Source organism: Trachinotus anak, unplaced genomic scaffold (genome assembly GCF_046630095.1).
Source record: "Trachinotus anak isolate AG129_WGS33_773 ecotype Australia unplaced genomic scaffold, CSIRO_AGI_Tana_v1 ptg000028l, whole genome shotgun sequence".
NCBI classification, from domain to species: Eukaryota; Metazoa; Chordata; class Actinopteri; order Carangiformes; family Carangidae; genus Trachinotus; species Trachinotus anak.
The window spans coordinates 22,088,330-22,115,627 of NW_027273879.1; the positions used below are offsets into that span (position 1 = coordinate 22,088,330).

Genomic DNA, 27,298 nt, shown 5'->3' on the forward strand with positions numbered 1-27,298 from the left:
AGGAGTCTTCTTCATTCAGTTTAAAAGGTTCACCGGTCACAAATAAAGACTCAAAGTTTCCCTTTGTAATAACTCATCTACAGTCATAAGTTAGTAAGTAGAGGTGCGTGTATGTCCCTCTGAGAGGATCCAATACAAATCTGATTCAAATTCAAAGATACAAAAACCATACAGAAATATATAAAGACTAATTTCTATTATTAGTATTAGATATTTCTATTCTTAAAAACAAAGGTTTTATGAATGAACTTCTGAATGGTGCCGTACTATGTCCCTTCATTACAAATAAAGGTTTTGAATTCGTAGTCAACATTGTTTAGCCCACATTAAAGAAGAGATTGTCTCTCTGTGAGTGAATTCTGTTTGTTTTGTTCAGATACCAGCGACGTGCAACTGAACCAGTGCTGGAGTATTTGGAGTTGTGCACGCTGCTACTTACTCACGCAGACAGTCAGACAGCCTGACTGAGGCCCAAAGTCCCAGCGCTGCCCCCAAACCTGCCAGAGGAGCACACTGACAGTTCCGAACCTTCGTGAGAATCCTTAGGTTTTTAGATTAAACATTAAACAAAAGAACATTAAACTTTCTATTTCATGACTTTTAATGTCTGACATTTTCCAAAGTAGAAATCTGATATTTAAGCTGATGTCTTGACAGAGAATTGACATGCACCTGAGACGGGAAGTCATAATCACAGGATGATAAATCTAAATAAATTTTGTATTTGTAAACTGACAGAGCGGTGGGGTGTCCTGAAACAAGGTGAGGTTAACTGGTTTGCTGATTTTCGATCACAATTGATTAGTTCCATTAGAATTATCAATATTATGATTTTATTATTCAGTTAATCCTATGCACACACACATCCGGACCAGGAGAGGGCGGTGGAGCAGCTGAACTCTCTGTGCAGACCGTAGAAGAAGATGAGACAGCCTGAGGAGAAGAAGAAGACGCGGTCCTCCAGTGATGACAACAACACAAACACAACAGTTTTGTTACCAGTGGGAGCTCGTCACTCCTCCTCCCCCGCTGTCGGACTCGTCAGTCGGCTGTTAATCTGTTCAATTTACGCGGTTTTCTCCGGGAACGACGAGTCGCAAAGCGTGTTGACGTCTGATCGTAAGTCCTGCTTGTTGGAGGGAACTTCTGCTGACCTAGCAGACCTGAGATGAGCTGAAGACCCGTGGCGGGGGGTGGGGGGGTTACGGTTCAGTGACACTTAGCCGACCTACGGTGAAGCGGAGACGGGGAAACAGACAGACACCGCCTGGTAAGACACATAACATGTTGTGTTGAAGTTAGCTGAATGTGGACTGCAGACTCAGCACTTTGTTTCCTCTGAAATCCGCTTCATGTGAACCGGATCTGTACTGGTTCAGCTACAGGACGGATACGTGTGGCGGTGTGAGACCGCACGGGTTCAGGTGAAGACTCGGACCTTTGACAAACGTTGTGTTGCTCAGTTTGTACTGAGGTGTGTTGGTGTGGTCACGTGCCGCCTGAGTGAGTCAGTGTAAGTGTGGAGGGAGGCATGAGGAAGAAGACACTGCACTCTGTGTGTGTGTGTGTGTGTGTGTAAGTCACAAGACAGTCCTCAGACCACCTCATATCGACGGGTGCGGGTCTGAACCCGGGTGCCCCTCACCCCTACAGCTGGATGGTGATCTGATCTTTGACCTGTAGAGCAGGTTGTTTATTTACTCATACCCATTTAAAATGAACACAAACAGTGAGCAGAGGCAGACAACAGTAACGCAAACAACTCAACTGAACAACAACCAAGTAAACACGCTCAGCTGACAGTTAACAGCAGAGACCTCAGTCTGTTCCTCAACATGGGGATGATGATGATGATGATGATGATAATGATGAAAACAAAAGGGAGTTTTTTGTAGCTGATATTTGTCCTGACTGTCAGATACGATTTCTAATGACGAAGTTGTCAACGTGTGTGTGGGTGGAGGGGCTGACACACACACACACACACACACACACACACACATATACACACACACACACAGTGAAACAGGAAGCAGAGGAGGGAACCACAGCAGACTAACGCTGAGCTGAAGTGAAACCAGTGCACTACACCAGGTGATTGTGTTGTTCATATTTTTGGTTCTTGGGGGCAGACCCACTGCTGCTCTGTTCAGCACCTGAGACCTTCACTAAGAAGCAGGTTCAACAGACCATGGACATCTTTTCATCATCTTCCTTGACTGAAGCTCACATTAACCATCCTGATCACCTGGACTATCACCTGGTTCAGTGAACTCTGGTTTACCTGTCCAGGTACGAGCTTGCTCATGTGAAAGAGGCAGAGTTTTTAATTACAAACAACATTATTACAACAATGAATAAAGTATTAACACCTGTCAGTAACTTAATTTACAACAACATCCAAACGTGACATCATCAAGGTGAAATCTGAACCATCAGAAGAAGCAGTAGTAATAATTGACTGATTAAAGTCAGACTGAGGATCAGAGCCTGAATTGTTGTGAAGTTTCTTCCTGACGTACTTGATTTGCTCAGTTCAGATGAAGCTCTAATAGTCCTGATGTAGTTATTTAGTGATGAAATCTCCTTTGTTTGTCTGAAGCTCTGTTTTAAAACCAGAGTGGACACATGAAAAGACTCCAACAGCAGAACGAACCCGCTGATTTATATAAAGAATTACTGCTCGTTATTATTTATCACATATTTGTAAACTCTTTTGTCTCTGTCAGGATCCTGTAGAAATGACGACTCCGTTTTTCCAGTGATCTGATTGGTCAATAGTTGGGCTGTTAATAGGTTTTGATCCAATCCGGAGGAGGTTAGGAGTTCAGCATCAGTTACCATGGTGATTTACCCTGGTAACAAGTGAACCACCATCATAAGACTGAAACCCAGAGTTAAACTTGAAGTTACCTGGATGACCTCAGATCCTGGTTTGCAGACTATTTCCAAGAAGCGAGGACAACATGCTGTTAAAACGTTTACATTGTTTTATGATAATAATAATAATAATGACAACAATTATCTTTTGTAAATTTGAAAAGATTAACCTGGACTCTACCTCTACCTGGACTCCTGCAGCTCAGGTAACGTGGGTTTTTTTGTTTTCTCTGGTTAGTTTCCACCAGTGAACCACAAGTGGTTCTCAAATGACTCCACACTGAGGAGGACCAGCTCCTGGTCTCCACTGTAGATAAAGACTGGAGACTGACTCCATCCTCCATCTGAGGGCTACTGAGTGGTTGATGAGGGTCCATGGACGTGTGTTTGTGTTTCATGTTTATTTCCTGGTTCAATTAGACATCTCTGCTGAGATAACATCTTTTAAACTGACCAATAGCCTGAGGTAACCACAGTAACCTGACGGAGACCTGTCAAGATGAAATTAACTATTTTAATTATCAACCTCTTCATTATTATCTGATGTAAAATGTCAGTGAGGGAATGTCATAAACCAGAGAGAAGCAGCCTGTTGTCAGTGGAGCAGCTGGAATCAGGACGCTGAAGCAGCTCAGGTCCTGTGTGTGAGAATGTGAAGCATGTTATTGATGTGTTTTTATTACCAACATGTGAACTGATGAACTTAAGAACAGACTGCCTTCTCTGAAGCCTGGAACAGCCTGTGGACTGATTCTGTGGAAACCGGTGGATGTGATGCTGAGGCTCCTGAGAGCCTCAACAACACCAGCTAACTTTAGCTCAGAGATGGAGTCTGCTAACTCCAACAAACGACGGCCCCCAGCACAAAACACAAAGTCTGTTACTTCATAGGTTTCATGTTCATTATCTTCAGACTGCTGCTCCTCCCAGTGTTATCACCTGTTCAGTACTGATGTGAGATCATCGTTCTACCTTTCAGCCAATAAGACACGAGTTGTCCTGTAAACCGTCTCTGATTGGCCTCTGAAGATACAAACCTCCAGCACTGTTGCTGACAGTCAGTCATCTGGAGGCTGAGGCTGTATCAGATTCATAACCATCATCATCATCACGATGTCATTATGATGTCATCATGACGACAGATACAAGTCTGTGACCACAACTACAACACAACAGTTACACAAAACAAAAAAAAATGAACTGATGAGCACAAATATAATCCAGTGAAGTAATATAAGAGAAGTAAAAGAGTCTGAGCATTCTCTAGATCCACTGTTTGTCCTCCTGCAGAGTGGAGGTCCAGACCAAAACCTGAAACCAGATCAGAGTCTGCTCGTTACAGCCAGATACACTACTGGTCCAGGGAGCGGTACAAACCAGACGCTTCTGGTCCAGGTACCAGTACAGACTGCACGCTGCTGGTCCAGACACCGGTACAGACCACACACTGCTGCATTTATTTTTATCATACTGATGTTTAATATCAGTCCTCAGTGTGATTAACTGTGTGTATCTGACGTCACTACTGAAAACAACCCCCCCCCCCCCCCCCCCCACACACACACACACACACACACACACACACACACACACACACACACACACACACACACACACTGAGGTCTGTATGGCTCAGGTGTAACAATGAGTGGAGCAGACAGGTGTTTCTCAGCCTTTTTCTCTGTGTGAAAATCATCTTAGAGAGATTTGAATTTATCCATCAGACCAGTAATCAGTGTGATGGATTAGAGGTTTACAGGTTAATTTTCACTGTCAGCTGAGGTGAGTGTGACCGAGTGGACTGTACTGTCAGCTACACATGACTGCAGTAAACAACTGTACCACACAAATTATGTTTTATGACGACCTTATGACATGTTTCCTCTCATTCAGGTGGTGAGAGCTGAGCTGTAGCTGACAGTCCAGGCATCATGGAGGACGACTCCAGGCCCCTGCTGAGCTCAGAGCAGACCACAGAGAGCTACTCACACAGAGGCTCCACAGACTCTCTGGACGTCAAGGCCAAAAGGTGAAGTACACTGAAACTGTGCACCAATCAATACACAATCAATACACAGTTAATACACAACACTTACCAGCACCGAGCCACTCATGGGCTTAGCAATAGATAACATGAAGGAAGCATTTACTGGTAGAGAAAGACAGATAGAGACATGTTAAGGTGAAGAGGTCTCACTCTTTATTTTTTAATGGTCCCTCCAGTACATGACGACTATCCTGTGTGGTGAACATGTTTCCCTTATCACAAACAGATCAGCTATATTCACACAGTTAATGTTGTGTTGACGTCAGGGTAAGAGCGCCATCATTAATCTAACTTCAGACAAAGGGGATGCAGACTGACTGTCCCACTGACTGAGGGTGAAAAAACTACATGATTACTGGATTATTCTGATTGGATAGCTGCTCTCTAACCTCACAGGTCTGTAGTTCAGTGGTGTCTTAGTGTCCTGCACCTGTCTTGTGCCCAGCCTGTGTGGGCTGACAAGACACATAAACCATAGCAGCATAACAGGTCAGTGCACACACTTCCACAGTTTTGACAAAGTTCAAATCCATTGATCATGTTGGACACAGCGTCCTCTGTCTTAGCAACCAGGCTTCTCCTGTGAGTCTCGCCAAAACAAAAGTCTCCACATCAAGAAGCCAACTCAGCATATCAGCCTCAGATGGCCAGAACAGACCAGGATTCTTCACTGAATCCTGTCAAACAAATATTTATATAGAACAGAGGGCAGAGAGTTATGCATGAACAGCAGGTCACAGATATCACTGGTCCCTCACAGGACATGGAAAATCCTAGAGTTCCTCTGTAGTCACCTTGATCTCTGGATCCAGTCTTGCTCTGGTCAGCTGATCTGGACCGAGGCTGTTTCTGTGTTTCAGTTTTACTGTCTGTTTACTAGATAATAAACAAATGAGACTTCCTGGAACTGACAGGCAAACACTAAGAGTGTGAGTGTGAGTGTGAGTGTGAGTGTGAGTGTGAGTGTGAGTGTGTGTGTGTGAGTGAGTGAATGGTGTGAATTTTCATTAGTGAGGCATTTCACAGTGACCGATGAGCTTCCTGCCACATCAGGTCACACACGTGTGTGTGTGTGTGTTCACGTGTGTGAACTCCTTCAGTCAAGATGAAATTAACAATTTTAATTATCAACATCTTCATTATTATCTGATGTAAAATGTCAGGACGTAGTGAGGGAATGTCATAAACCAGAGAGAAGCAGCCTGTCGTCAGTGGAGCAGCTGGAATCAGGACGCTGAAGCAGCTCAGGTCCTGTGTGTGAGAATGTGAAGCATGTTATTGATGTGTTTTTATTACCAACATGTGAACTGATGAACTTAAGACTGCCTTCTCTGATGCCTGGAACAGCCTGTGGACTGATTCTGTGGAAACCAGAGGATGTGATGCTGATGCTCCTGAGAGCCTCAACAACACCAGCTAACTTTAGCTCAGAGGTGGAGTCTCCTAGGCGGCTCCTAGCACAAACAAAACACAAAGTCTGTTACTTCATAGGTTCATTATCTCCAGACTGCTGCTCCTCCCAGTGCTATCACCTGTTCAGTACTGATGTGAGATCATCGTTCTACCTGTTCAGTCATGTTACCTGACAACATCTGTTCTGTGATGCTAAATCAAAGCTCTAAAGTAGAGCTCTAAAGTAGAGCTTTGATTTAGTGAAATGTCACTCACCTTCACTCACCTTCACTCACCTTCACTCACCTTCACTCACCTCCACTCACCTCCACTCACTGGATGTCCAGGGTGTTCGCTCACTCTGACCTACAGAGCAGACTGAGAGGAAGCTGACTGCAGTTCACCAGAGTCATTAATAACAACAGTACTGATAATAGAACCGTTAATCATTTAATTGATTTATTGTTTGACAGATTGATTTTTTTCTGTCTGTCTCTAGACCTTTCCACGTCGAGCCCAGGAACATCGTAGATGATGACCCTCAGGAGAGAGTCTCTGCTGAGGCTGCCATCCTCAACAGCAGAGTCCACTACTACAGCAGACTGACTGGCTCCTCTGATAGGCTGCTGGTGCGTCCACTCTGTCTTTACTTTGAAAGCCCCCTGAACAAACCAGTCAGGGGGAGGGGGGTTCTGTAGGTGATTAACTGGATATGTTGCATAGAGACATTTTAGTTGTGTTTTCTTACATATGATGGATGTCAGATGTCATTTATCTCCGATGGAGAATCAAATTCAGGAAAGAGTCACAGAAATGACCTCACAGCTGTTCTGTTTTTGCCTCCAGAGTCCTCCAAACCATGTGATCCCCCGGCCAGAGGAGATCTACATCTACAGCCCCCTGGGGACGGCTTTCAAGGTGACTGGCAGTGACCCCTCCTCTAAAAACCCCAGCATCATCACCATGTAAGCCCCATCAGCACCACTCCTCCCCTCATTCATCTGTGTGACTGCTGTGGTCATCACCTGCTCTCCTCTCCTCAGATTTGCCATCTGGAACACCATGATGGGCACCTCCATCCTCAGCATCCCCTGGGGCATAAAGCAGGTGGTCTACCCCATCAGAGTGTTTTTGGATTGACCTCAGTTGTTGTTGACATGCAATGTGTGAACTCATTGAATCAGTGTGTGTTTGTGTCTTTAGGCTGGTTTCACTCTGGGGATCCTCATCCTCATCTTCGTTGGTCTGCTGATGCTCTACTGTTGTTACGTCGTCCTCAAATCACCAAAGGCCATACGTGAGAATTAATCATCAGTTTCTCTTGATTATCTTTCAGAGCTGATGTAACATTAGAAACTGTTAGATACTGAGTTCTCCCTGAGGTCAGAGTGATCTGATGTTTCCTGTCCATCTTGTTTTGAGCTGTGTTACCTGAGCAGTGACCTGCTAATCATCCTCAGTGAGAACGAGCTAGAGTCTTCTCCCTCATTACCACAATAAAACTCAGCTTTCACTGCACATTGATTTCGTCAACAGGAAGTGGACCTGTGAGTTCTGGTGACCTGTGACCTTTCACAAAGCTGTTCTGTGAGGCTTCACTTTCACCTCTCTTTCACAACTGTTGTGTTGTTGTGTTCATCAGAGAGGAGCTTTGATTTGTTGGGACAAATCAAAGCTCCCTTGTTGGGAGTCTGAGAGTGTGTTTACATCATGAGAGGAAGAAACGTGGTTTATTGTATTTGAAGTTTAACACACTCACTCCTGTCTGTCTAACTGATATTTTTCATATGGAAACTAAAGATTATTTTTGTGTAACATAGTCTGTCCTGCTGCAGACTCCGACTCATTTCACAGCTTCACTAACTGTGCACTGACCTCAGCATGTGACAAATAAAACAGGTAAAGTATCGCTTATACCTGAAACATCAAATACAATAATACCATCTTATTATAAAAGATATATGATATCAAAATAGTGATCTTATGTCATGACATTTGGGCTGGACTGTATTGAGATATTAAATAAAGCCTACAGTTCACAGCCCTGTTTACCTGCAGTCTTCAGCTTCATACAGACGCTGGTTTTTATTTCATGTATTACACTGAAAACATCCTGATATTTTATCATCACATCCCTCTGCTCATGACAACATGTAAAACTGCTTAGCAGGTTATAAATGTGCTCATCATCATCATCATCATCATGCTGAGGTTGGTTCAGGAGTGTCTTCATGTAACAGTGAACAGGAAAGAGGCAGTGTTGAACTGTTGGTAGAGAACAGTTATTAACCAGGACTTGCTTCAGCTCATGGATGAGCTCCAGACCCTGACCCAAGGTGTTAGTGATGAGTCGTCTGGATGTTTCCACAGAGGAGTGGCTCTTGTAGCATGCACCTGTCAGCCTTCACACCTCAGAGCACCACACGCTGTCTGAAGTCAGGACTGACACACAGGTCCCTGTTCCTCTGCTCACACTTCTCTGCTGCTGCAGACAGTCGTCCAGTGAGGAACGAGCTGCAGCTCTTTGTCTCTGGTCACAGTGATGAATGAAGCCCAGTGTGTCTCAGTGTTCAAAAGTTGGCGGATCATTTGATGACAAGTGCAGACACAGTCAGGTCATCCACCCACCTGTTCATCCACCTGTCCATCCACCTGTTCATCCATCCATTTATCCATCTGCCCACCTGTTCATCCACCCACCTGTTCATCCATCCATTTATTCATCCACCCACCTGTTCATTCATCCACCTGTTCATCCAGGTGTTCATGGACTCTCTCCCTGACTCTGTCATACCTGGTTAAACTTGGTCTGTGATGTAAAGCTTCTCTAACATTTCACCTGAGTGAACAGGTGTTTCTCCTTGGGAAGTTAAGTAACCAGATGTGGACGGCTCTGTTCCCTCTCTGTCTGCTCCAGCCTACGTGGACACCTGTGACTGGGAGTTCCCGGATGTGTGCCGTTACTACTTTGGTAAATTTGGCCAGTGGTCCAGCCTGTTCTTCTCGATGGTGTCCCTCATTGGAGCCATGGTGGTTTACTGGGTCCTCATGTCCAACTTCCTGTTCAACACAGGACAGTTTATCTACAGTAAGTCACAGAGCTGTCACCAGCAATAGAGAGGAGAGGTCACATGACTGTGTGGTTGACGGTTAAAACTAGAGCTGCACAGATCGATCAGAACGGATATGATCAGTGATCAGATGTCTGACTCTGTGTCGCTCACACAAGGGTTCATGTTGTGCGACACACACACATATACACACACAACCTGCTGTCAACTCACATCAGGTCTGATGACCTGCTCAGACCTGTTCAGACAAGTTCAGACCAGTTCTGACCTGCTCAGACCTGTCCAGGCTGCTCAGGCCTGCTCAAACCTGTTCAGGCCTGTTCTGACCAGGTCCAGTTTCAAAAATCTAAAGTCAATAAAGAACAGACTTGGCACATGTGTGTGTCCAGTGTTGTGTGAAATGACTCAGAGCAGCTGCTCATAGAAGATCGTTATTTTGTGCGGAGATGGTAAATTATTGGTAGATTATTGGTACGTTATTGTTAAATGATTGGTAAGTTGTTAAGTTATTTGTAAATTATTGGTAAGTTATTGTTAAATGATTGGTGATTGCACCTTTAAATGTGGGAGAAGAGCTGTGAACTGATGGTTTCCGCCTCTGTCTGCAGACTATGCTCACAACGTCAACATGTCAGATTCACAGTTTGGGACCAACGGCTCAGACAGAGGTGAGACACTTTCACTACAACTTTATTGTTTCAGCAGTCAACACGGTGAAGGTTTGGTGGTCCATCCTGACACCGTCACACAGACAGTCCACCCTGGACATGTGACACAGATTTGGACCAAAGATTTCAGCAGGTTTCTCCACAGCTCCGATCTGGGACGCTCAGAGTCGGAGTAGAGCCGCCTGTTTGGTGACGATGACCAGTCTTGAATTCCAGGCAGATGAAGACTGGATTCATCAGGAAAACAAAATGATGCTGATTAGTTTTGGAGTATTTGGTAATATTATATAACCTGGAATCAAATTGTTTTACCTGTGTTTACTGAATTGACTTTTCTACAGTTACAGTTTTTATCCTCTGTTCTCCCTGTGGTGTAAATATTGAGTAGAAACACTAAAATAAGACAGTGTGTGTTTTCAGATATGCAGTGTGTGTGTGTGCTGGCGTCAGTTTGTGTGTCCTGAGTTTCTGTCAGTTGTGTTTTCTCAGGTGAACCGAGGACATTTATCTTGTCACCTTGTGTTATTCTGTGTAGGTACATGTGCGTGTTTGACTGGCACACTTGTAAAAAGCTTTAGTCAGCACAGAGGATGATGATGGTGATGCTCTGCTGGTTTGTTCTGTAGTCATCTGTCCATATCCGAACACTGACACTGGAGGGAACGACACCACCACCACCATCTTCAGTAGCAGTGGAAATGACACATCTAACAGCAGCTCGTTTGAACGCTGGTGGAGCAAAACCAACACCATCCCCTTCTACCTCATCATCCTGCTGCTGCCGCTGCTCTGCTTCCGCTCGGCCTCCTTCTTCGCTCGGTTCACCTTCCTGGGTAAGAAGCAGCTGCAGCAGTGACGAGTATCAGTGTCATGAGGGAGGTGATGTGAATATTTCTGAGTGGGGATAACAGCAGTGCAGCTGGAAAGACCTCTTACATTTAGAACTAAACTGAAGTTAGTTTAAAAGTCCCATTTAAGTTACTGTGTTTAAATTTACTATACATAGAAACAGTCAAAAGCTGCTGAGCTCAGATTCTTCTGAAATAGATGTACAATTTGTCTCGTCTTCAGCTTCAGCTTCATGTCTGTCAAATTCACAGTTTTCATGTACATTAGAAGACACAGTGAGAGTCATTCAGATGGAGGCTCCATGCTGAACTGGCTTATTTTACTAATCCTGATCAGCTGTTGTGGAACCAAAGACCCAGAGTTTCCCACCTCAGGGTTCAGGTTGTTGAACTGGATCAGACCTCTGGTTTAGGGTTTTCCCTCTGAATGTGCTGCACCTCTCATCCAGCTGATGTTGATCTGTTCTGCTCGTTCAGGCACCATATCAGTGCTCTACCTTATCGTGCTGGTCACCATTAAAGCTGTACGCCTCGGGTTTCACCTGGAGTTCCACTGGATTGACACCACAGAGTTCTACGTTCCAGGTAACCCTGCTGCAGGTTGTATAGCTTCTTCCTTTCACCAATGAACCTGGTAAAAAAAACTGTACACATACCTGCCTGTGTTCCAGGTGTACTGTGTGTGAGGATAATTGTTCCTACTAGAACACAGTGGTATTTATCCCTCAACGCCTGTAGGGGTATAAGACCATTTCAGATGAGGAGCAGAACTACTTCATGTCAGTTCTGGATTTTTATTATTTGTATATTTTTATTATGAGGATTTTTGCCTCAGACTTTGTTAAACAGATATTGAATAAAACACACATTCCTGTTAGGGGTTTATTATCCATCATCTACTTCTCAACTGAACTTAGACATTTTTCTATATAATAATTCATATATCAAGACTGTGATATAAATGTTGGTATATTGTAAGCGTCTGGTCAAACTTTACATTGGTGAGTTTTCTGCTGAGCAGTTTGATTTTATCAGGTTTATTAATGCTGAATCAGATCACCTTTACCGTTGCTGTAGCTTCCTCTTCTCTCATAATTTGTCATAATGTTAAGAGGTTTGACCACCTTCATGGCCCCAGAGGGATGAACCCTGTTGACTGTCATGGACAGTTTAACCACTGCAGTGGACTTGTGTGTGTTTTGCTTGTGTGCAGTCTCAGATGAGTCATTTCTGTCTTGTTCTTTCAGAGTTCAGACTGCTCTTCCCTCAGCTCACTGGTGTCCTCACTCTGGCCTTTTTCATTCACAACTGCATCATCACATTAATGAAGAGCAACAAGAACCAAGAGAACAATGTGAGCAGCACTGTGAACATACTGCATGTGTTACACTGGACTAATCTGGTGTCTGCTGCCTTAGTTCATTTGTCTGACTGAGTTACATCATCATCAGTGATGACAGTGCCTTAATGTCCATTTTGAAGTAGAGTCTTCAAATAAAATATCAACTAAATTTACCCAAACCTAATTTACCACAGAAGGTAAAGTGATGGTGTTAAGGTAAATGTGTTGTGATGTTTTCAGGTGCGTGACCTATCCGTGGCCTATCTCCTAGTAGGGCTGACCTATCTGTATGTGGGAGTGTTGATCTTTGCTACCTTCCCCTCACCTCCTCTCTTCAAAGACTGCATTGAACCAGTAAGAGTTGCACTTCAGTTTTATCACCTTTTTTTGTCCCGTCACAGAATATGAGGGACATTACTTAGATCAGCCCCAATGAAAACTGGTAACTAGTTTAAATGTTGTGGCTGATCAGTGTAGGTAATAATGCTGTTATCAGTGACTCTTACTCTGAGACTGTGACTCTTACTCTTTGATCCTGACTGTTTGACTCTGTGACTCTGACTCTCTCACTCTTTGACTCTATTGCTCTGACTCTGTGACTGTGACTCCTTGTATCTTTGACTTTTTGACTGTGACTGTGACTCTGTCACTTTGACTCTGACTCTCTCACTCTTTGACTCTATTGCTCTGACTCTGTGACTGTGACTCCTTGTATCTTTGACTTTTTGACTGTGACTGTGACTCTGTCACATTGACTCTGTGACTCTTTTACTCTGTGACTGTGACTCTGACTCTATCACTTTGACTTTGTATAACAACTACAAACTGCTAGATGTGGTTTTACAGTCTTTGTTCCCTTCTACAGAACTTCTTAGACAACTTCCCCAGCAGTGATGTGATGGTGTTTGTGGCTCGGACCTTCCTGTTGTTCCAGATGATCACAGTCTACCCGCTGCTGGGGTACTTGGTGCGAGTCCAGATGATGGGCCAGATCTTTGGCAATCATTACCCCAGGTAACACTGAAGAACCGTAAACCTAGCCCTCATCATGAATGTTCTTGTCATTTCTGTAGAAGCAGCCTTATGATGATGATGGTGATGATAGTTTTTACAAGATATTTAACAAAAATAACAGGATTCACTCAAAGCCATTTTCACACGAAACATCTGCAAATTGAAACACTGTGAGTGAGGCAGAGATAAACTCTGTGTGAAGCTGGAGGTTCATCACCACCACAGACTCCTGAACACTGATCTGACACGTTAATATAAAGGATCAGTGACAGAGTTTTCTGAGGAGACAATTCACAGTGTAAACAGGAAGCTCTCTGCACTCTCTGCTGGACAAACTGAGTAATACAGACACTGTTTCTAAATGACCTCAAACATATGATTGACAGTTCTCTGCTGTCATTTCCTGGTACATCTCACTGACTTATACACTGACAGAGATGTGTGTGTGACAGCTGGTCAGCGTCCTCCGTCACACCCTCATTACACTCAGCTGATCCTCATTACACTCATTATGTGAATTCTACAAACAACTGGCTACATGAGTTATAATTTACAATGACGAGGGAATAAATCAGTGTTCAGTTTTTTACATTTATAATTAGTGTACAGATTTATTTCACACTGACAATAAAGCTGCTCTAATCAATATATTAATCTGAATGAATCAGATGTGTGTTACGTGTCAATCTTCAATCCTGTGGAGCCATTCGGCCTCTGGCCGTTGTTTTGGCTCCTGACTCACAGACGTCGCTCTCATCATCCTGTTTGCAGTTGCAGATGTTTCCAGATGTAAGCTAGAGATGGGCTGCTCCACATTTGTTCTGTTCTGATACGATTCGGATACACAACTGCCGATACCGATACAGATTCAGATACAAGAGCTCTTTTTAGTTTAATATTATTAGGTCCCGAGCACTGAAAAGTGGTGCGAGGACCCTATTGTAACTGTAGTGTTTATTATTATTATTATTCTGCCTAATGAATTGGCTTTTTGGGGACTTTCCCGTTGCCCAAAAGTCATGACATTTTGCACACGCGTCAGGCCTGGCGGAAATTTACGTATTTTAGGGGTCTTCCACATGGGTGTAGCAAAATGGCAGCGCCACCTAGAAAATAAAAAAAAATTGAGCCCCTCGTGTGTGTTTCACCTAGATGCATGAAAATTAGTAGGCATATGTAGCATGCCGAGACGCACAAAAAGGTATCTTGGACCCATACTCTAAAACCAAAAGGAAGTCCGCCATTTTAAATTGAATTGCAATTTTGGCCGTTTTTGCGATTTGAAGGTCTCATACTTGAGCGAACTCCTCCTAGAGAATAGATCGAATTGACCTCTCCATTGATGTGTGTCATCTTAAGACCATTGCCGCGTGAAATTGTGGGAGTTTTTGCGTTTTCGTCGGAGGACCTGCCCACGGGGGCGTGGCCAATTTCGATGATTTGCAATGAAAAATCAACTTGCTCTAACTCTGGTATGCATTGTCCAATTGGCCTAAAAGTTTCTGTGTTTCATAAGAGTCCCGGTCTGAACAGATCTATATTGTCATATTCAGTCGTAGCATTACCTAGCGGCGACAGGAAGTGTCATGTGTAACATTTTGATGTGCGCCTCCTGGTAGGATGATCACAAAGACATCAAACCAGGTCACAGTCATGCTTGATCAAGTTGATGAAGCTCATCAAAGACAGCTTTTGAATTTTGGTCAGAGGACCCACCCTCATTGGAGCATCTAATTTTGATGTTTCGCCGTGAAAATTCAACTCGCTCTAGCTCTGGCATATATTCACCAAAATGCCTCACAGTTTCTATGTTTAATGAGAGTCTCGGCACGAACAGATCTATATGCTCATATTCAGTCATACTCATAGTGTTCCCTAGTGGCAACAGGAAGTGTCACGCTTGACATTTTGTTCTGCTTCTCCTAGCAGGTTGATTAGAAACCTCCTAAAATATGATGAAAAAGTACATCAGATCTTGACAATGCTTGATTGAGAAAGACATTAAGTTTTAATTTACGGGTGTGGCTGTGATGGCATGGCGAATCTGCAACAGGAAGTGACCTGCTGCTCCAACAGACTTTGTGTAATCGTCTCCACCAAAGGTGACATGATGCTTCACACCTTGAAGAAACTTCACTGGAGTCTACGTTGAATGGTACATCAGTGGCGGAGTGCAGCATTTTTGATGTTTTGCCATCAAACAGAAAGCTATTTTCATAAACTTATGCCTGATCAATTCTGTAGGATTACCTTTTGTGACTCTAATCGTAAGGCCTTTACAATGTGAAATTGCGAACATGTTCAGATTTATTGGAACCAATTGCTTGTTATGGCGTGCCACATGGAGAAACAGGAAGTTGCCTGTATGCCCATCTAGATTATCCAATCGGCCCCACATTTGCTGAGGTGATGCTTTAGGCCTTGATGAATTGTCCCTGTGAAAATTTTGAGTCTCTGTCGAATGCTGTGGGTGCAGTGGAACATGACATTTTCACTGTGTGCTCTATGACAGATAATGGAGCAAGTTCTTCAGTTCTCATCCTCTGCCTCCAGTTGCATGGTCTCTGGCTCCATCTATGGACACATTTAAGAACTGCATGGCAAAAATTGCCTTCTCTGGCTTGAACTTTATTCTGTATTGTCCAATCTTCCTCAAATGTCACATGTTTAATGGCAGTCTGATACTGAAGCCATATTCCTACTAATATGAAGTCATAATCACAGCGAAAGCAGGAGAATCTTGAGTGACAATCACTATTTGATCTACATCAGATTTTCATTGTGTGTACTACACCTGATACACACACATAACATGTTGTTGTTATTTCTTCAAACTGAAACAGGCAAAGGACACAAAAGAGTATTGCACTTAATAAATGCTATTGCTGTTAAAATAAAATAATACTCAAAAGCAATAAATTATGGCTTTACTGAGTAGGCTATAATTTACAGCGTTTATTAAAATGGAGTGAAAATTAAAATAGAGTGATAATTTAAAGAGGTCAACAGATGACGGCAATCTACGTGTTATTACTGCTATGATGCCAAAATGACTATCAACAGGTCTTGTCTCCTTCTGTTTATGCGAAGCAACCACAAAACAAGAGACATATGACTTACCCATGTGGCACAGGCAGTATGATAACATGAACACTGAAATGAAAACCAAGACATTATGCAGCCACCACACACAAGCACTGCATTCAGTGTGTCTCCAGCTGTACTGCAGTGAGTCAACATGAACAGCAACAAACTAATGCTACTGAAAACATTTTACTGAGTAAAATCACTGTATAAATGTGTTGTCTGATAAAAGTGCAAAGTCAGTTAAAATGCACTCTGTGTTTACATGTTTAATTTCAAAAGATGAGGGGTAAAACATGTTACATGGTCATTATAATGACATCTGATTCTTTTGGCTACCAGGTGTATCATTTCCCAGGTGAGGACAGCACCAAAATCCACTAAAATCAGCTAAAACAGATGTAGTCTAATACAATGTGGTCCTGCAATCAAGTATCCTGCATGAATGTTATAGTAAGTTTGTAATAAAAGTGTTATAGACAGTTTTTGAATGGACTCTGACACATAATGTCTGCTTGTTGCATGGTGTCTGTCTGTAAGCAGTGGGGGTGATTAAGAATGCAAATAAACAGGCGACTCATCCTGGAGGCCGCCACGCAGTAAACGTAGGAAATCTTAACCCGTGAGCGCGTTATCTAACGATCCCTGCAGTACGCGGCTGCTTTTCCAGGCGGATTTGCGCAACCTGCTGCGCCGCTCTGCCCGTGGTCGCGAGGGTGCGGGTTGCTGTTTTGACCTGTCGCGAGCCCCCACGGGGTGCGAGGGCCCGATCAACGCTGCTTGCAGCTTTAGTTACTGTTGGTATTGTGTTTAAGGTTACATCATGAGGCTAAAATAAAGCACACAGCGCTTCTTATTAGAAGAAAATGTTTAAAAAAAAATATACACAAATGCATTGAATTTAAATGCATTCCAAAGGGATTTATTTGTTACACCTCAACAGCTGTGAGACATATGAGAGACATCTTTCTCACATATGACGTCCAAATATCCGCTGTTAGGCCCGTGGCTTTAACTGCGCCACTAACTATGACGACATTCGGTTGTACAGTTCGTCTCTGAAATGTATTTTTTGGATGGCAGATTATACCTGGGCTCTAAGTGCTCCAACAGGCTGCCAAATCCGACATTTTCCATGACAGGTAGTGGTTGGATGGCTAGCAGGAACTCCTGATACTCTTTCACGTGAAACTTCTGCGGGTGCTTCATTAAATTGGTTGTATTGTATGATGCAACCGTACTTCCACCCCTCGGCACGCCGGCTTTACACACATTACAAGTAGCTGTCTTGCTTTTTGGCATTTCCAGGCTAAAATAAACAAACGACATTTTAGTCAAACCAACAGCTAATGTTATTTGCCCACTCAGTTACACATTGAACGTGCCGCGGGTTCATGGTAAGATGGGGAATGGAATCTGAATCGATTACGTGTCTCACGTTACGTTATGGCGGGTTTATGCACCAGTGCAACCTGTGGACTGGAATCTGGATCGGTAAGTGGATCGGCCCTGTCCGTCTGATATCCGAATAGTGAAAGACGTCAATATCGGCCCGATACCGATATAGGAGGGGCTCAGGCCCATCTCTAATGTTAGCAGCCTCTGTCTGTGAGAGCACACTAACATTCAAACAGCACTCCATGAATGATGATGTTGCTGTGTCTGCTGATGAACAAATAGACAACAGTATGATAACACAGCTGTATGAGATGATGATATGTTTGAGGTGTGTGGGAGTTTTCAGGGAGTCTGTTTTTAACTGTGTGGTACAGTCATCAATATTTAACAGTGTGGTGTTATGTGATTACATGTTGTGTTACTCTGTGCTTTAATGATTGTACAGTGAACATTTGATGCAGTGTGTTGAGTCTCTATCTCTTCTGTCTCTCACTGTGTCTCTGTAGTTTCCTCCACGTTCTGTCACTGAACCTGTTGATAGTTGCAGCTGGAGTCTTGATGGCCAAGTTCTATCCCAACATTGGATCCATCATACGGTGAGTTTACAGCTGAGTCCTGCTCACGTGTGTGCGTGTGTGTGTGTGTGTGTGTGTACGTACGTACGTGTGCGAATGATGACTGGTGTGTGTGTGTGTGTGTGTGTTTGTGTAAATGTTTTTGTTCTTTTCCTGATGTGATTACTCTATTGTCTGTGATGTTGTGGTGATGTTGTCCACTTGACAGTCATGCCAATAAAGAGAGAGAGAGTGTGAGAGAGATAGACTGAGTAAATCGGGGGCTCACCGATCTAAATACGACTATGTCGTATTCTGATTCAGAATCAGAATTAATAAACTTCAGTGAGTGATGAGGATAAATCAGGGTCCAGGTAACAAGCATGTTGTTTGTGCTGACTGATTCAGGCAGAGCAGTGATGGTGCTGCAGGTCTGAACTTTGTTAGATGTGTGTTACTGACAGATGAAGACTAGAGTCTTTGTCAGTAGTGCTCGTAGGAAAAACACAAGCAGCCAATCACAGCTTCTGGCTCACTGATAGTCACTGTTGGTCTGCAGAAGTTCTGAGTGACCAGGTTACACCATTGGTCAGCTGAATGTCACATGACTAACTTTTGAAGTTTCCTCATTGGTCATTGCTTTTTCAAAATGATTTAGCGGGAAGAAGCAGTGCTCACAACTGAACGTCTGTGTCAGTAGATCTAGAGGAGGAGTTGCTGTGGGCCTCTAACAAACCTGGCCACATTCGATTAACACAGAATACGTGTTTCACATGTTCCTTGTTGAAGTAACAGAATCATCTAAACTCTGAAGTGGTTCATCTCGGTCATTGTTGACTCAGGCTGCATCAGTCTAACTCACCTGTTCACCTTCTCTGCTAGTCTGACCTCTCTGTCTCTGCAGGTTTTCTGGAGCGACGTGTGGCCTGGCTCTGGTGTTTGTCTTTCCTGCTTTAGTCCACATGATCTCTCTGCAGCGTCAGGGGATGCTGCACTGGCCATCAGCCCTCTTCCACAGCTTCCTCATTGTGCTGGGTCTGGCCAACCTGCTGGCTCAGTTCTTCATGTAGGGACGCAGTCAGACGTAGACGCTCCAAACCAATCAGAGCCAAGATCAACAGATGTGATGGTTGCAGATGGAGGATAATGTTGTGTTATCCCAGTTAGGTCATGGCTGCTCTGACAACCCACAGCAGCAACGTGTGTGGCTGTGATGTCAGAGTGATGTCATTTGTAAAGAGGAATCAAATCTCTTGATTTGACATAATCATTATCTTTTATCATCTTTTCATTTTCCAGCCAGTGGTATTTCTACGATCAAATTCTCACCCCAGCCCTGCTCAGACTCACCCCAGACCTGCTCAGACTGACCCCAGACCTGCTTAGACTGACCCCAGACCTGCTCAGACTGACCCCAGACCTGCTCAGACTGACCCCAGACTGACCCTAGACCTGCTCAGTCTGACCTCTGACTAATCCCTGACCTGCTCAGACTGACCCCAGACCTGCTCAGACACACACTGTGGCAGCAGCAGCAGGAACATGTGTGTGGTCACAGCTTTTTAAACCTTTGTGCTAAACCTGTTTTTATGCTTTGATTCTTCTCCACTGAGTGAACTGTAATCAGTATTTTTGTAATAATGATGAATGTGATGGTGATGTATAACGTGAGAGGCTCTGCTCTGACTGAATCTCAGTGCAGATTCTGAAACCTTTGAGATTTCCAGCTGCAGCAGCTGTTTTCTCTGAGCTCCACCTGCTGACACTCAGAGCAGACCAAACACAGAGCAGGAAACTGGACTGAGACTCATCAAGTGACACAGACACACAACACATGGATCATCATGATGATCAGTAACAGCTGGGTGTGGAAGTAAAAGGTCACTGTCTCAGTTTAAAGATGCTGATATGTCAGTGTTGCCCCCTTGAGGCTGAAACAATCAGCTACTGCAGGTTTAAATTAGTAACATGTGATTTCATTTTCAGGCGGACATGTCTGTCTGACACCAGGGATTATTTCTAACGTTGTGATCATGTGAACTGTGTCTATGTTTTGACGACAGACGTGTCATGTGCCTATCTCTGAAGACACTTTATGCACAACCTTTTAATTTTTATGATAGTTGTATTTTATTAATGATAGGATAGACAAAGGGAAAGTGTGTGTTAAAATAAACTGTATCAGTCTAGAAGAAGTGGAGTTTGGTCTTTTAATCAAATTGTACCAGTATGAAGAATAATTGTAGTTTAATATCTGTCAGTCTTAATTGAGAAATTTTAGTTAATGGCTCCTATCATTAATAACACTGTTTGTCATTTCTAACTAACTTACCAAGTTACAAAAAAAATATCACCTCATATTAGGGATGAGTGATATAAAAAAAATTATCTGTCACATTTGACAGATAATGAGATATGAGTCAGAGTTTCAGCTGGAATGATTAAATAGATAGTTATTTTCACCTGTGATTTTCACTGAAGAAAATACATAAATCATTATGATGTGCTTTTTGTTCCTTCACATGCAGAGAGTATGATCTGTAGGTGGCTCTGTCTTTATGGTCTGATGTGACACGTTACAGGAGGTGACCTGTTTCACCTCCTGTGATTTGGATGTTGCACATAGCCACATTGAGACTGTGATAATATTGTGATTAAATGTTCAGCCCTCATAAAATGAAGTGGTGAGTAGAGTGTTAATGTTAAAATAATGTGTGGTTCATGTTTGTCAGAAGGTTTAGAGCAGACATTGTCAGGTCAGACTTTGAGCATGTTTAGTCATTTTTCTTCAGTTTTTTTGTTTGACAGTGACTCATTGTCTGCTTTAAATGATCATAATGAATTCAGTCTCATGCAATGCTGTTTGTTGATTGTGCTTTAAGTATTAACAATGGAGCTTTCTCTGTTTTATTCTTTTACACAAACCACTGTTGTAACTGGTTGGTTAGTAACCAGATCAGATGGATCAACATACAGGAGGGAGGAGTCTAACCGTGTGACCATGTAATAACCGTCAGTTTGATAATCTCTGCAAACCTCAAAAAACAGTGTCGCGATGACCCTCTTTACTTCCTGTTTGGGCTGATCTTTGTGGGCTGTCCTGCTTCACTTCCTTTTTTGGAAGTGAAGCAGGAAGTACACGTGTATGATGACTAACATACCTGTTCTGGGCTGGTGGATCCAGTCATCTGTCTCTCTTTCTCCCTGGGTAAATGTTTTTGTCACTGATTCACATACTTAAGCTTTAGTCAATTCATTTTTTTTTTTTTTAGATATTTTTGGGGCTTTTGTACCTTTTTTTTGATAGGACAGTGGAGACTGACATGAAAGGGGCAGAGAGAGGGGAATGACATGCAGAAAAGTGTTAGGCTGTTCTTGCCTGCTAAGAGCAATTGCGCTCATGCGGTACGCACACTAACCATTCGGCCATCGGGTCGCCCCTAGTCAACTCATATTTTGTTCAAAGTCATGTGTTATCTTCTCTTTCTCTAGTTTTTCATTTTTTGTGGAAGCTCAGGAACTTCGTGGAAAGTTATTGTCTAGTTTTAGAGAGCAGGGTTCGAATTATGTGAAGGATTAGGGTGACCTTACCCAACCCCCGATTAAGATTTGAACACCCCCAAACGGGGCTAAAACAAGAGTTTGGGGGCTTTGACACATTTATACATCCTTTTAATCTGTAACTGTTAATATTACAAGATATTTCCTATTCCACGCCTGGAAAAATCTCATGATACAATGTCAGACACCCCTAAAAATGGACTGTACCATTTCTTAACCTATACGTTAGTGGAAAGTCTCGTCTGTCTGGCTCTGTCCTCAAGTCTGTGCTTCATGTGTTGCACGACACTGTAGGTAAATGTAAGTAACTAACTATGTAGATTGTTTGATACACTTTACTTTATTACTGTCAGAGTTTCTGAATTAGATTGTGTCAAGAATCCACTGCTAATGTTAGGTAGTTTCTAAGTAACTTCAGTTACAGTTGAGCTAACTGATATTAGCTAGTGTCTAACTTGAGCCTAAGTTACAGTTTAGCTAACTAATATTAGCTAGTTTCTAACTTTACCTTAAGCTACAGTTGAGCTAGGTAATGTTGCTAGTTTCTAACTACCTTAGGTTACAGTTGAGCAAACTGATGTTAGCTAGTTTCTAACTTAAGCCTTAAGTTACAGCTTAGTTACAGTTTAGTTAACTAATGTTAATGCTTAAGTTTTTAAATTTAGCTTTAAGTTACAGTTAAGATAACTAATGTGAGCTAGTTTCTAACTTAAGCCTTGAGTTACAGTTGAGCGGACTAATGTTAGCTAATTTCTAACTTAAGCCTTAAGTTACAGTTTAGTTAACTAATGTTAGCTAGTTTTTAACTTTAGCTTTAAGTTACTGTTGAGCTAAAATAATGTTAGCTAGTTTCTAACTTTAGCCTTAAGTTTCAGCTGAGCGGACTAATGTTATCTGGTTTCTAACTTTAGCCTTAAATAACATTTTAGCTAACTAATGTTAGCTAGCCAATATTGTTCCCTTTCATTTCCAGTGTTAGCTTGTCATTCCATTACGAATATAAAACGTCATATATGAGCTAAAGTTAGCAAACACTGGTGCTCAGTCATGATCAGGGTAGATGATGGATGGATGGATGATCTTTTATCAATCTACAGTCCCTGAAGTTCCCAGGACCCTGAAGAACGTTATGTCATTGTCTCCAGTTCTCGTCCACTGAGAACACTGTGGTCACTACATATTATATTTTGGTTCCTATCATCATTTGCTGTAAAAGCAATACAGTTTATTTAAATGACAGATGTGTAACAGGTTTGAAATCCTCTGACAAATGACTGAGCCATCAGACAACAAATGTAATATTGTGTTGTTTAGGCCTGAAAAGGTTTTCAATGCTCCAGACATAATTAAGTGCTAAAAAGTGAAGGGACTGTAGTGCTCCTGGATAAATCAGCAAAACAAATGGAAAGTACAAAAGGAGGTAGAGGCCAAGAGCTCAATCACTTTCAAACTGCAGTAAATCCACCTTGATTATATCAAACTAACTAAAGGCTTTTGGATTTAGCTTCCTCTGCTTTGTCTGCAGAACAGTTTCTTCTCTCTGAAGACCGTCAGAGTTTAACATGCTGAATGATTTCACACAATCTTCATCAGGACAGAAATCAACACAGCCTGATTTCTGTGTGTCCACATTAAAGCACTGCTAATTAAAAATAAAAGGTTTGTGGTGTTTCAGACCCAGATTAACCACCAACCGTCACTGTACACATGATGTTCAGCAGTGTTTCCATAGGATGATCAACATTTCTGATCCTGGCTCATTAGTAAACTGAACTGCTTATCACATACAAGTGAAACGTTACAGTTACGGTGTTACTTTTGCACAACACAGTTATTAAGGTGGAATAGACTTTCACCAACACTCAACCACGTGTTTTCTTCCTAATATAAAACAGTATGATCATATTGATCACTGCTGAGTCATCTTGTGCATTAATGCAGGATGAATTTGTGCTGCACATTTTATATAATTTTAATGCTTGAGGATACGTGGGCCCAAAGGTGATACAGGAAACAAATGGATGAATAAATGAGCATGGATTTAAAAAAAAAAAATAGAAGCAGATAAAAATTATCGATAAATAACTTGTTTGACAATTAACGAAGAATATATTTTTTTCTGTATTTTCTCCATGTTTTTTTCTATTTTTTTGCTTATTTATTTAAATACAGAAAATAATTCTTTACTTGTTTATTGCTTGTTGATCTATTTATTGATTCTTTGTGAAAAATGTCCATTTATTTTTGATTTATCATGCTCATTGAATTATTGTCGATCATTTTTTGTCCTCCATACAAAGAGTATGGAAATGCTGAGAAGAGAATCAATATGGACGTCCCTAATTCAGGGACTGACAGGAAGTCCTCTCCCACAGATACCATTACTGGTATTAATTCTGTCTGAGGATTGGAAAGGGTCACAGCGGTGTCAGTGTTCAGGGTGGTGGTGACCTGACCTTTCTGACTGCCTTCATCTTGTTTAAGCCCCCGACTCCTCAGAAAGACTTTGTCCTGCTAGCCTATAAGCCTGCAGGGCTGGGGGTTGTGGAGTTAATAGTTTTATTGGTGTTAGTGTTTGGTCTGGGGGTTTTCTGTCACACTTGCATGCTGTTAGAAACAGTGAGAGTTTTCTGATCAATATACCAGTTTTCCCAGTATTATATCTGACAGACTAGACACCAGAAGAAAAGATTTCTGTGTGTATTATTCCAGAGTAGCTGAAATGAGTGGAGCAGATCTGTTTCAGTTCACGTTTCGTTTCATTTACTTTATAATCACAACAAGTTCAACAACTAGTAATGATTTTATTTTATTCTCCCAGATTTCCTCTTAGCAGAGATGCTCCACTAGTGGTTGTTATAACAAAACCAGGGAGCATTTAACACTTTATTATATATACATGTCTGTATGTGTGTGTAGCCTGTACTTGCAGTGTATTCATTATCATTATCATCTGTGTTATTATGTTATTACACTACTGAATGCAGATACTTGAGAAGAGTAGAACACAATGGCTGCATCCTCCCGGGTGGATTATATGTCTGCTCCCCTGGCTCCTTCCCCTTGACAAAAAACACACCCTTTAGTATCAGCATAATCAATGGGGAGTGGTGCTGGAAGGGGTGGCTACAGCAGTTTACCTCCCTGTGATTGGCTGATGTGCTCTCTAATTGGATCAAGTAGGAACTTGCTTAGCTGGATGCTTTGTGCTGGGATTGGGAGCAGCCGGCAAAGAGAGCAGGGACACAGCAGCAGACAGGAAGAGAGGCGGAGAGGGAGGAGGCCGCAGGCTGCCTGGATCACCACTTGGAGAGGAAAGATTGAGAGAGGAGGGGTGAGAGAAGAAAAAGGGGAGTATCCTGTCTTCTCTGCCCTTCTGTGCTACTGCAGCCCCCCCCCCCCCCCCCCCCACCCTTCTCTCTCTGATTCCCTTTCTCTCTCTTTCCCCTTACTCATCTGTTTCTGTGGCTGCGCTCAGAGGAAGGGCACCTGCCGCTCCCTGATGATTCAGCCTTTCAGCTTGGAGCTCCCAGACCAGACAGCATGTCCCTCCTGCTACTGCAGTGCCTGGCCATCCTGTCATCTGCACTACAGCTACTGCAGCTGCAGCCGGCCCGTCACGTCCACACTGCCTCTTCTGCCCAAGTGCTCAGGTGAGTGAGTGCTGCTGCTCCGCCACAGCTCAATCCTACATCGTCTGGGACGTTGAGGAACCTGATTCTCTGGTCGTCTTTTCTGTTTTCCCTGCAGCTGGTTTGATGATTCTATTTATAGACTCATGGTTGTGTTTCTTGTAAGAAAGCATGAGTGAGGAACTCCTGTCTGCAGACCTCCCAGACTGTTAACAAGGCTGGACTCAATCTGAAGAGCGTCTTCACTTCTCTTTGAAACCCCAGCTCTGAATGCAGCCCGATGATGGAAAACATACTTGAGGAGACTGGTGGCAGACAGCCACCGTGTGATGCTCTCAGTTAATAGTTGAGCTGCTCAGAGACCCTTCATCCAGCAGTTGGACAGGATGACTGAGGGAATGGAGGATTTCTCTGCAGGGCCAGTCCCCCCTCCCGGATCAGCCTCCCCCACTGGCTCTACTGTTGATACTGGACAAGTCCCAGAGGAGAAACCTGAGGAGACAGAGGCAGCTGGTGAGAGTGGGGAGGAGGGTGCTGAGGGGACTGCAGAGGGAGGGGGTGATGGTGATGGGGAGCATTTGGGGGCTTTGGGAATTGTGGCCTTGCCAGGGACCTGCTGTGTGTGCATAGAGGTGGAACAGATTAACAATTGCCTGCACTCTGAGAAAATCTGCATCCTGCCTATCCTGGCCTGTCTGCTCAGCTTAGCCCTCTGCACAGCTGGCCTTAAATGGGTCTTTGTGGATAAGATCTTTGAGTATGAACCACCCACGCACTTGGATCCTAAACGTATTGGACAGGACCCAATTATTATATCAGTTGACCCCACGCTGGGGCTAACTGTGTCGATTCCTCATTCATCTCCGTCTACTGTCTCCCTAACCACCGCCATTGCCATTACCCCAGGACGTCCCGAGGTGGTAGTGGAAGAGAAATCGACACAAGGCCCGTACGTGCCTCAGAAACCACGAGTGACTGAGTCTGAACCTGCTATTACACTGCAATACAACGCAGAGCGACCCACCATCTCAAAGCAGACTCCCCACCCTCAGTCAACAGAGGAATCTAACGACATCATCATCCCCACAGTCTGTAAGTACCCGCACGTTGAGTGACAGCAGTGTGTATGGATGTGGTGCTGGGCAGGGAAACAGGCTGGAGTCCTCATTAACCTTGGACAGTGTAAAGACGAACTAAGTATGAAAATGTATTTTTTATGTGTCATCACTGAATGTGTAAACACTGCATTCTTTCAGCTGTGCCAGGAAGTATCTGCTGTCAGACACGTTGAGACTTGACAAGCGCAGCACAGAGGCCCAGGACTAAGCCACTGAAATGTTGCTGCACTGATAAGTGTGCAGGAAACAGCAGCTCTGTTCAAACCTGCTTCACCCCCACACTCAGTGGGTGTGTCATTTCTAACCTTCCTTTTTCAGTATTCACACACAATAATTTAAAAACACCACAGTGATTTTGTTAGTTTTGTAGTTATTCTGAACATGTTCGCTGGTAGGCAGCGTGCAGTATGGACAGTCTCTAGAATGTGTGGCTGCACATTGCCAGTTGAATGAAAAAGTGAAAATCAATAAATGATGCATGACACAAACTGAAACTCCAGGCTGTGGTGCAGGGAGACTTCCTGTTTTCTGCCTGTGCTCCATTTCAAGGTCAGTCCTGCTGGAGGCTAATTGATGCCCCTCCATCCCTCTGCTGCAGGGAAAACAACCACTAATACTGTTTGTCTTCTGATGCTCGCCGCCGTGACATTCCTGTTTTAGTCACAACACTGTGTGATTTATTACACTGG

At 43.1% G+C, this 27,298-nt stretch overlaps 2 protein-coding genes across 27 annotated transcripts in view; both read left to right on the plus strand.

The window, feature by feature from the left end:
* The first annotated feature begins 934 nt into the window (after positions 1 to 934).
* On the plus strand, positions 935 to 20,979 carry slc38a9 (solute carrier family 38 member 9). Of its 4 annotated transcripts, none has more exons than XM_071466993.1 (16): positions 935 to 1,270; positions 4,171 to 4,313; positions 4,774 to 4,909; positions 6,819 to 6,948; positions 7,166 to 7,284; positions 7,363 to 7,426; positions 7,523 to 7,616; positions 9,237 to 9,407; positions 9,999 to 10,058; positions 10,685 to 10,891; positions 11,384 to 11,491; positions 12,154 to 12,260; positions 12,489 to 12,602; positions 13,114 to 13,262; positions 18,251 to 18,340; positions 19,203 to 20,493. In XM_071466993.1, exons 3-16 carry the CDS (start codon positions 4,812 to 4,814, stop codon positions 19,366 to 19,368), a joined length of 1,677 nt encoding a protein of 558 aa, XP_071323094.1. In that variant the 5' UTR covers positions 935 to 1,270; positions 4,171 to 4,313; positions 4,774 to 4,811; the 3' UTR covers positions 19,369 to 20,493. The 4 variants fall into 4 exon arrangements, with proteins under 4 accessions (XP_071323094.1, XP_071323095.1, XP_071323093.1 ...); XM_071466994.1 differs by having other exon boundaries at positions 4,171 to 4,275; XM_071466992.1 differs by lacking the exon at positions 4,171 to 4,313 and having other exon boundaries at positions 19,203 to 20,979.
* Positions 20,980 to 21,121: 142 nt separating this feature from the next.
* nrg1 (neuregulin 1) overlaps positions 21,122 to 27,298 on the plus strand; it is a 39,447-nt gene continuing 33,270 nt past the window's right edge. For 2 of the 23 annotated variants that reach the window (XM_071466979.1, XM_071466980.1), the window contains exons 1-3: positions 21,485 to 21,506; positions 25,040 to 25,512; positions 25,662 to 26,583. In XM_071466979.1, coding sequence (XP_071323080.1) covers positions 25,878 to 26,583 — 706 coding nt within the window. In that variant the 5' untranslated portion in view covers positions 21,485 to 21,506; positions 25,040 to 25,512; positions 25,662 to 25,877. The other 21 variants (XM_071466968.1, XM_071466991.1, XM_071466969.1 and 18 more) reach the window with 21 other exon arrangements.

Excerpts from the sequence above, each read along its gene's own strand:
- slc38a9 (XM_071466992.1), top strand. The coding sequence starts at position 4,812 with ATGGAGGACGACTCCAGGCCCCTGCTGAGCTCAGAGCAGACCACAGAG. Across the intron at positions 7,427-7,522 it reads TCCCCTGGGGCATAAAGCAG|GCTGGTTTCACTCTGGGGAT; the intron begins GTGGTCTACCCC and ends TTGTGTCTTTAG. Across the intron at positions 13,263-18,250 it reads TTTGGCAATCATTACCCCAG|TTTCCTCCACGTTCTGTCAC; the intron begins GTAACACTGAAG and ends GTGTCTCTGTAG.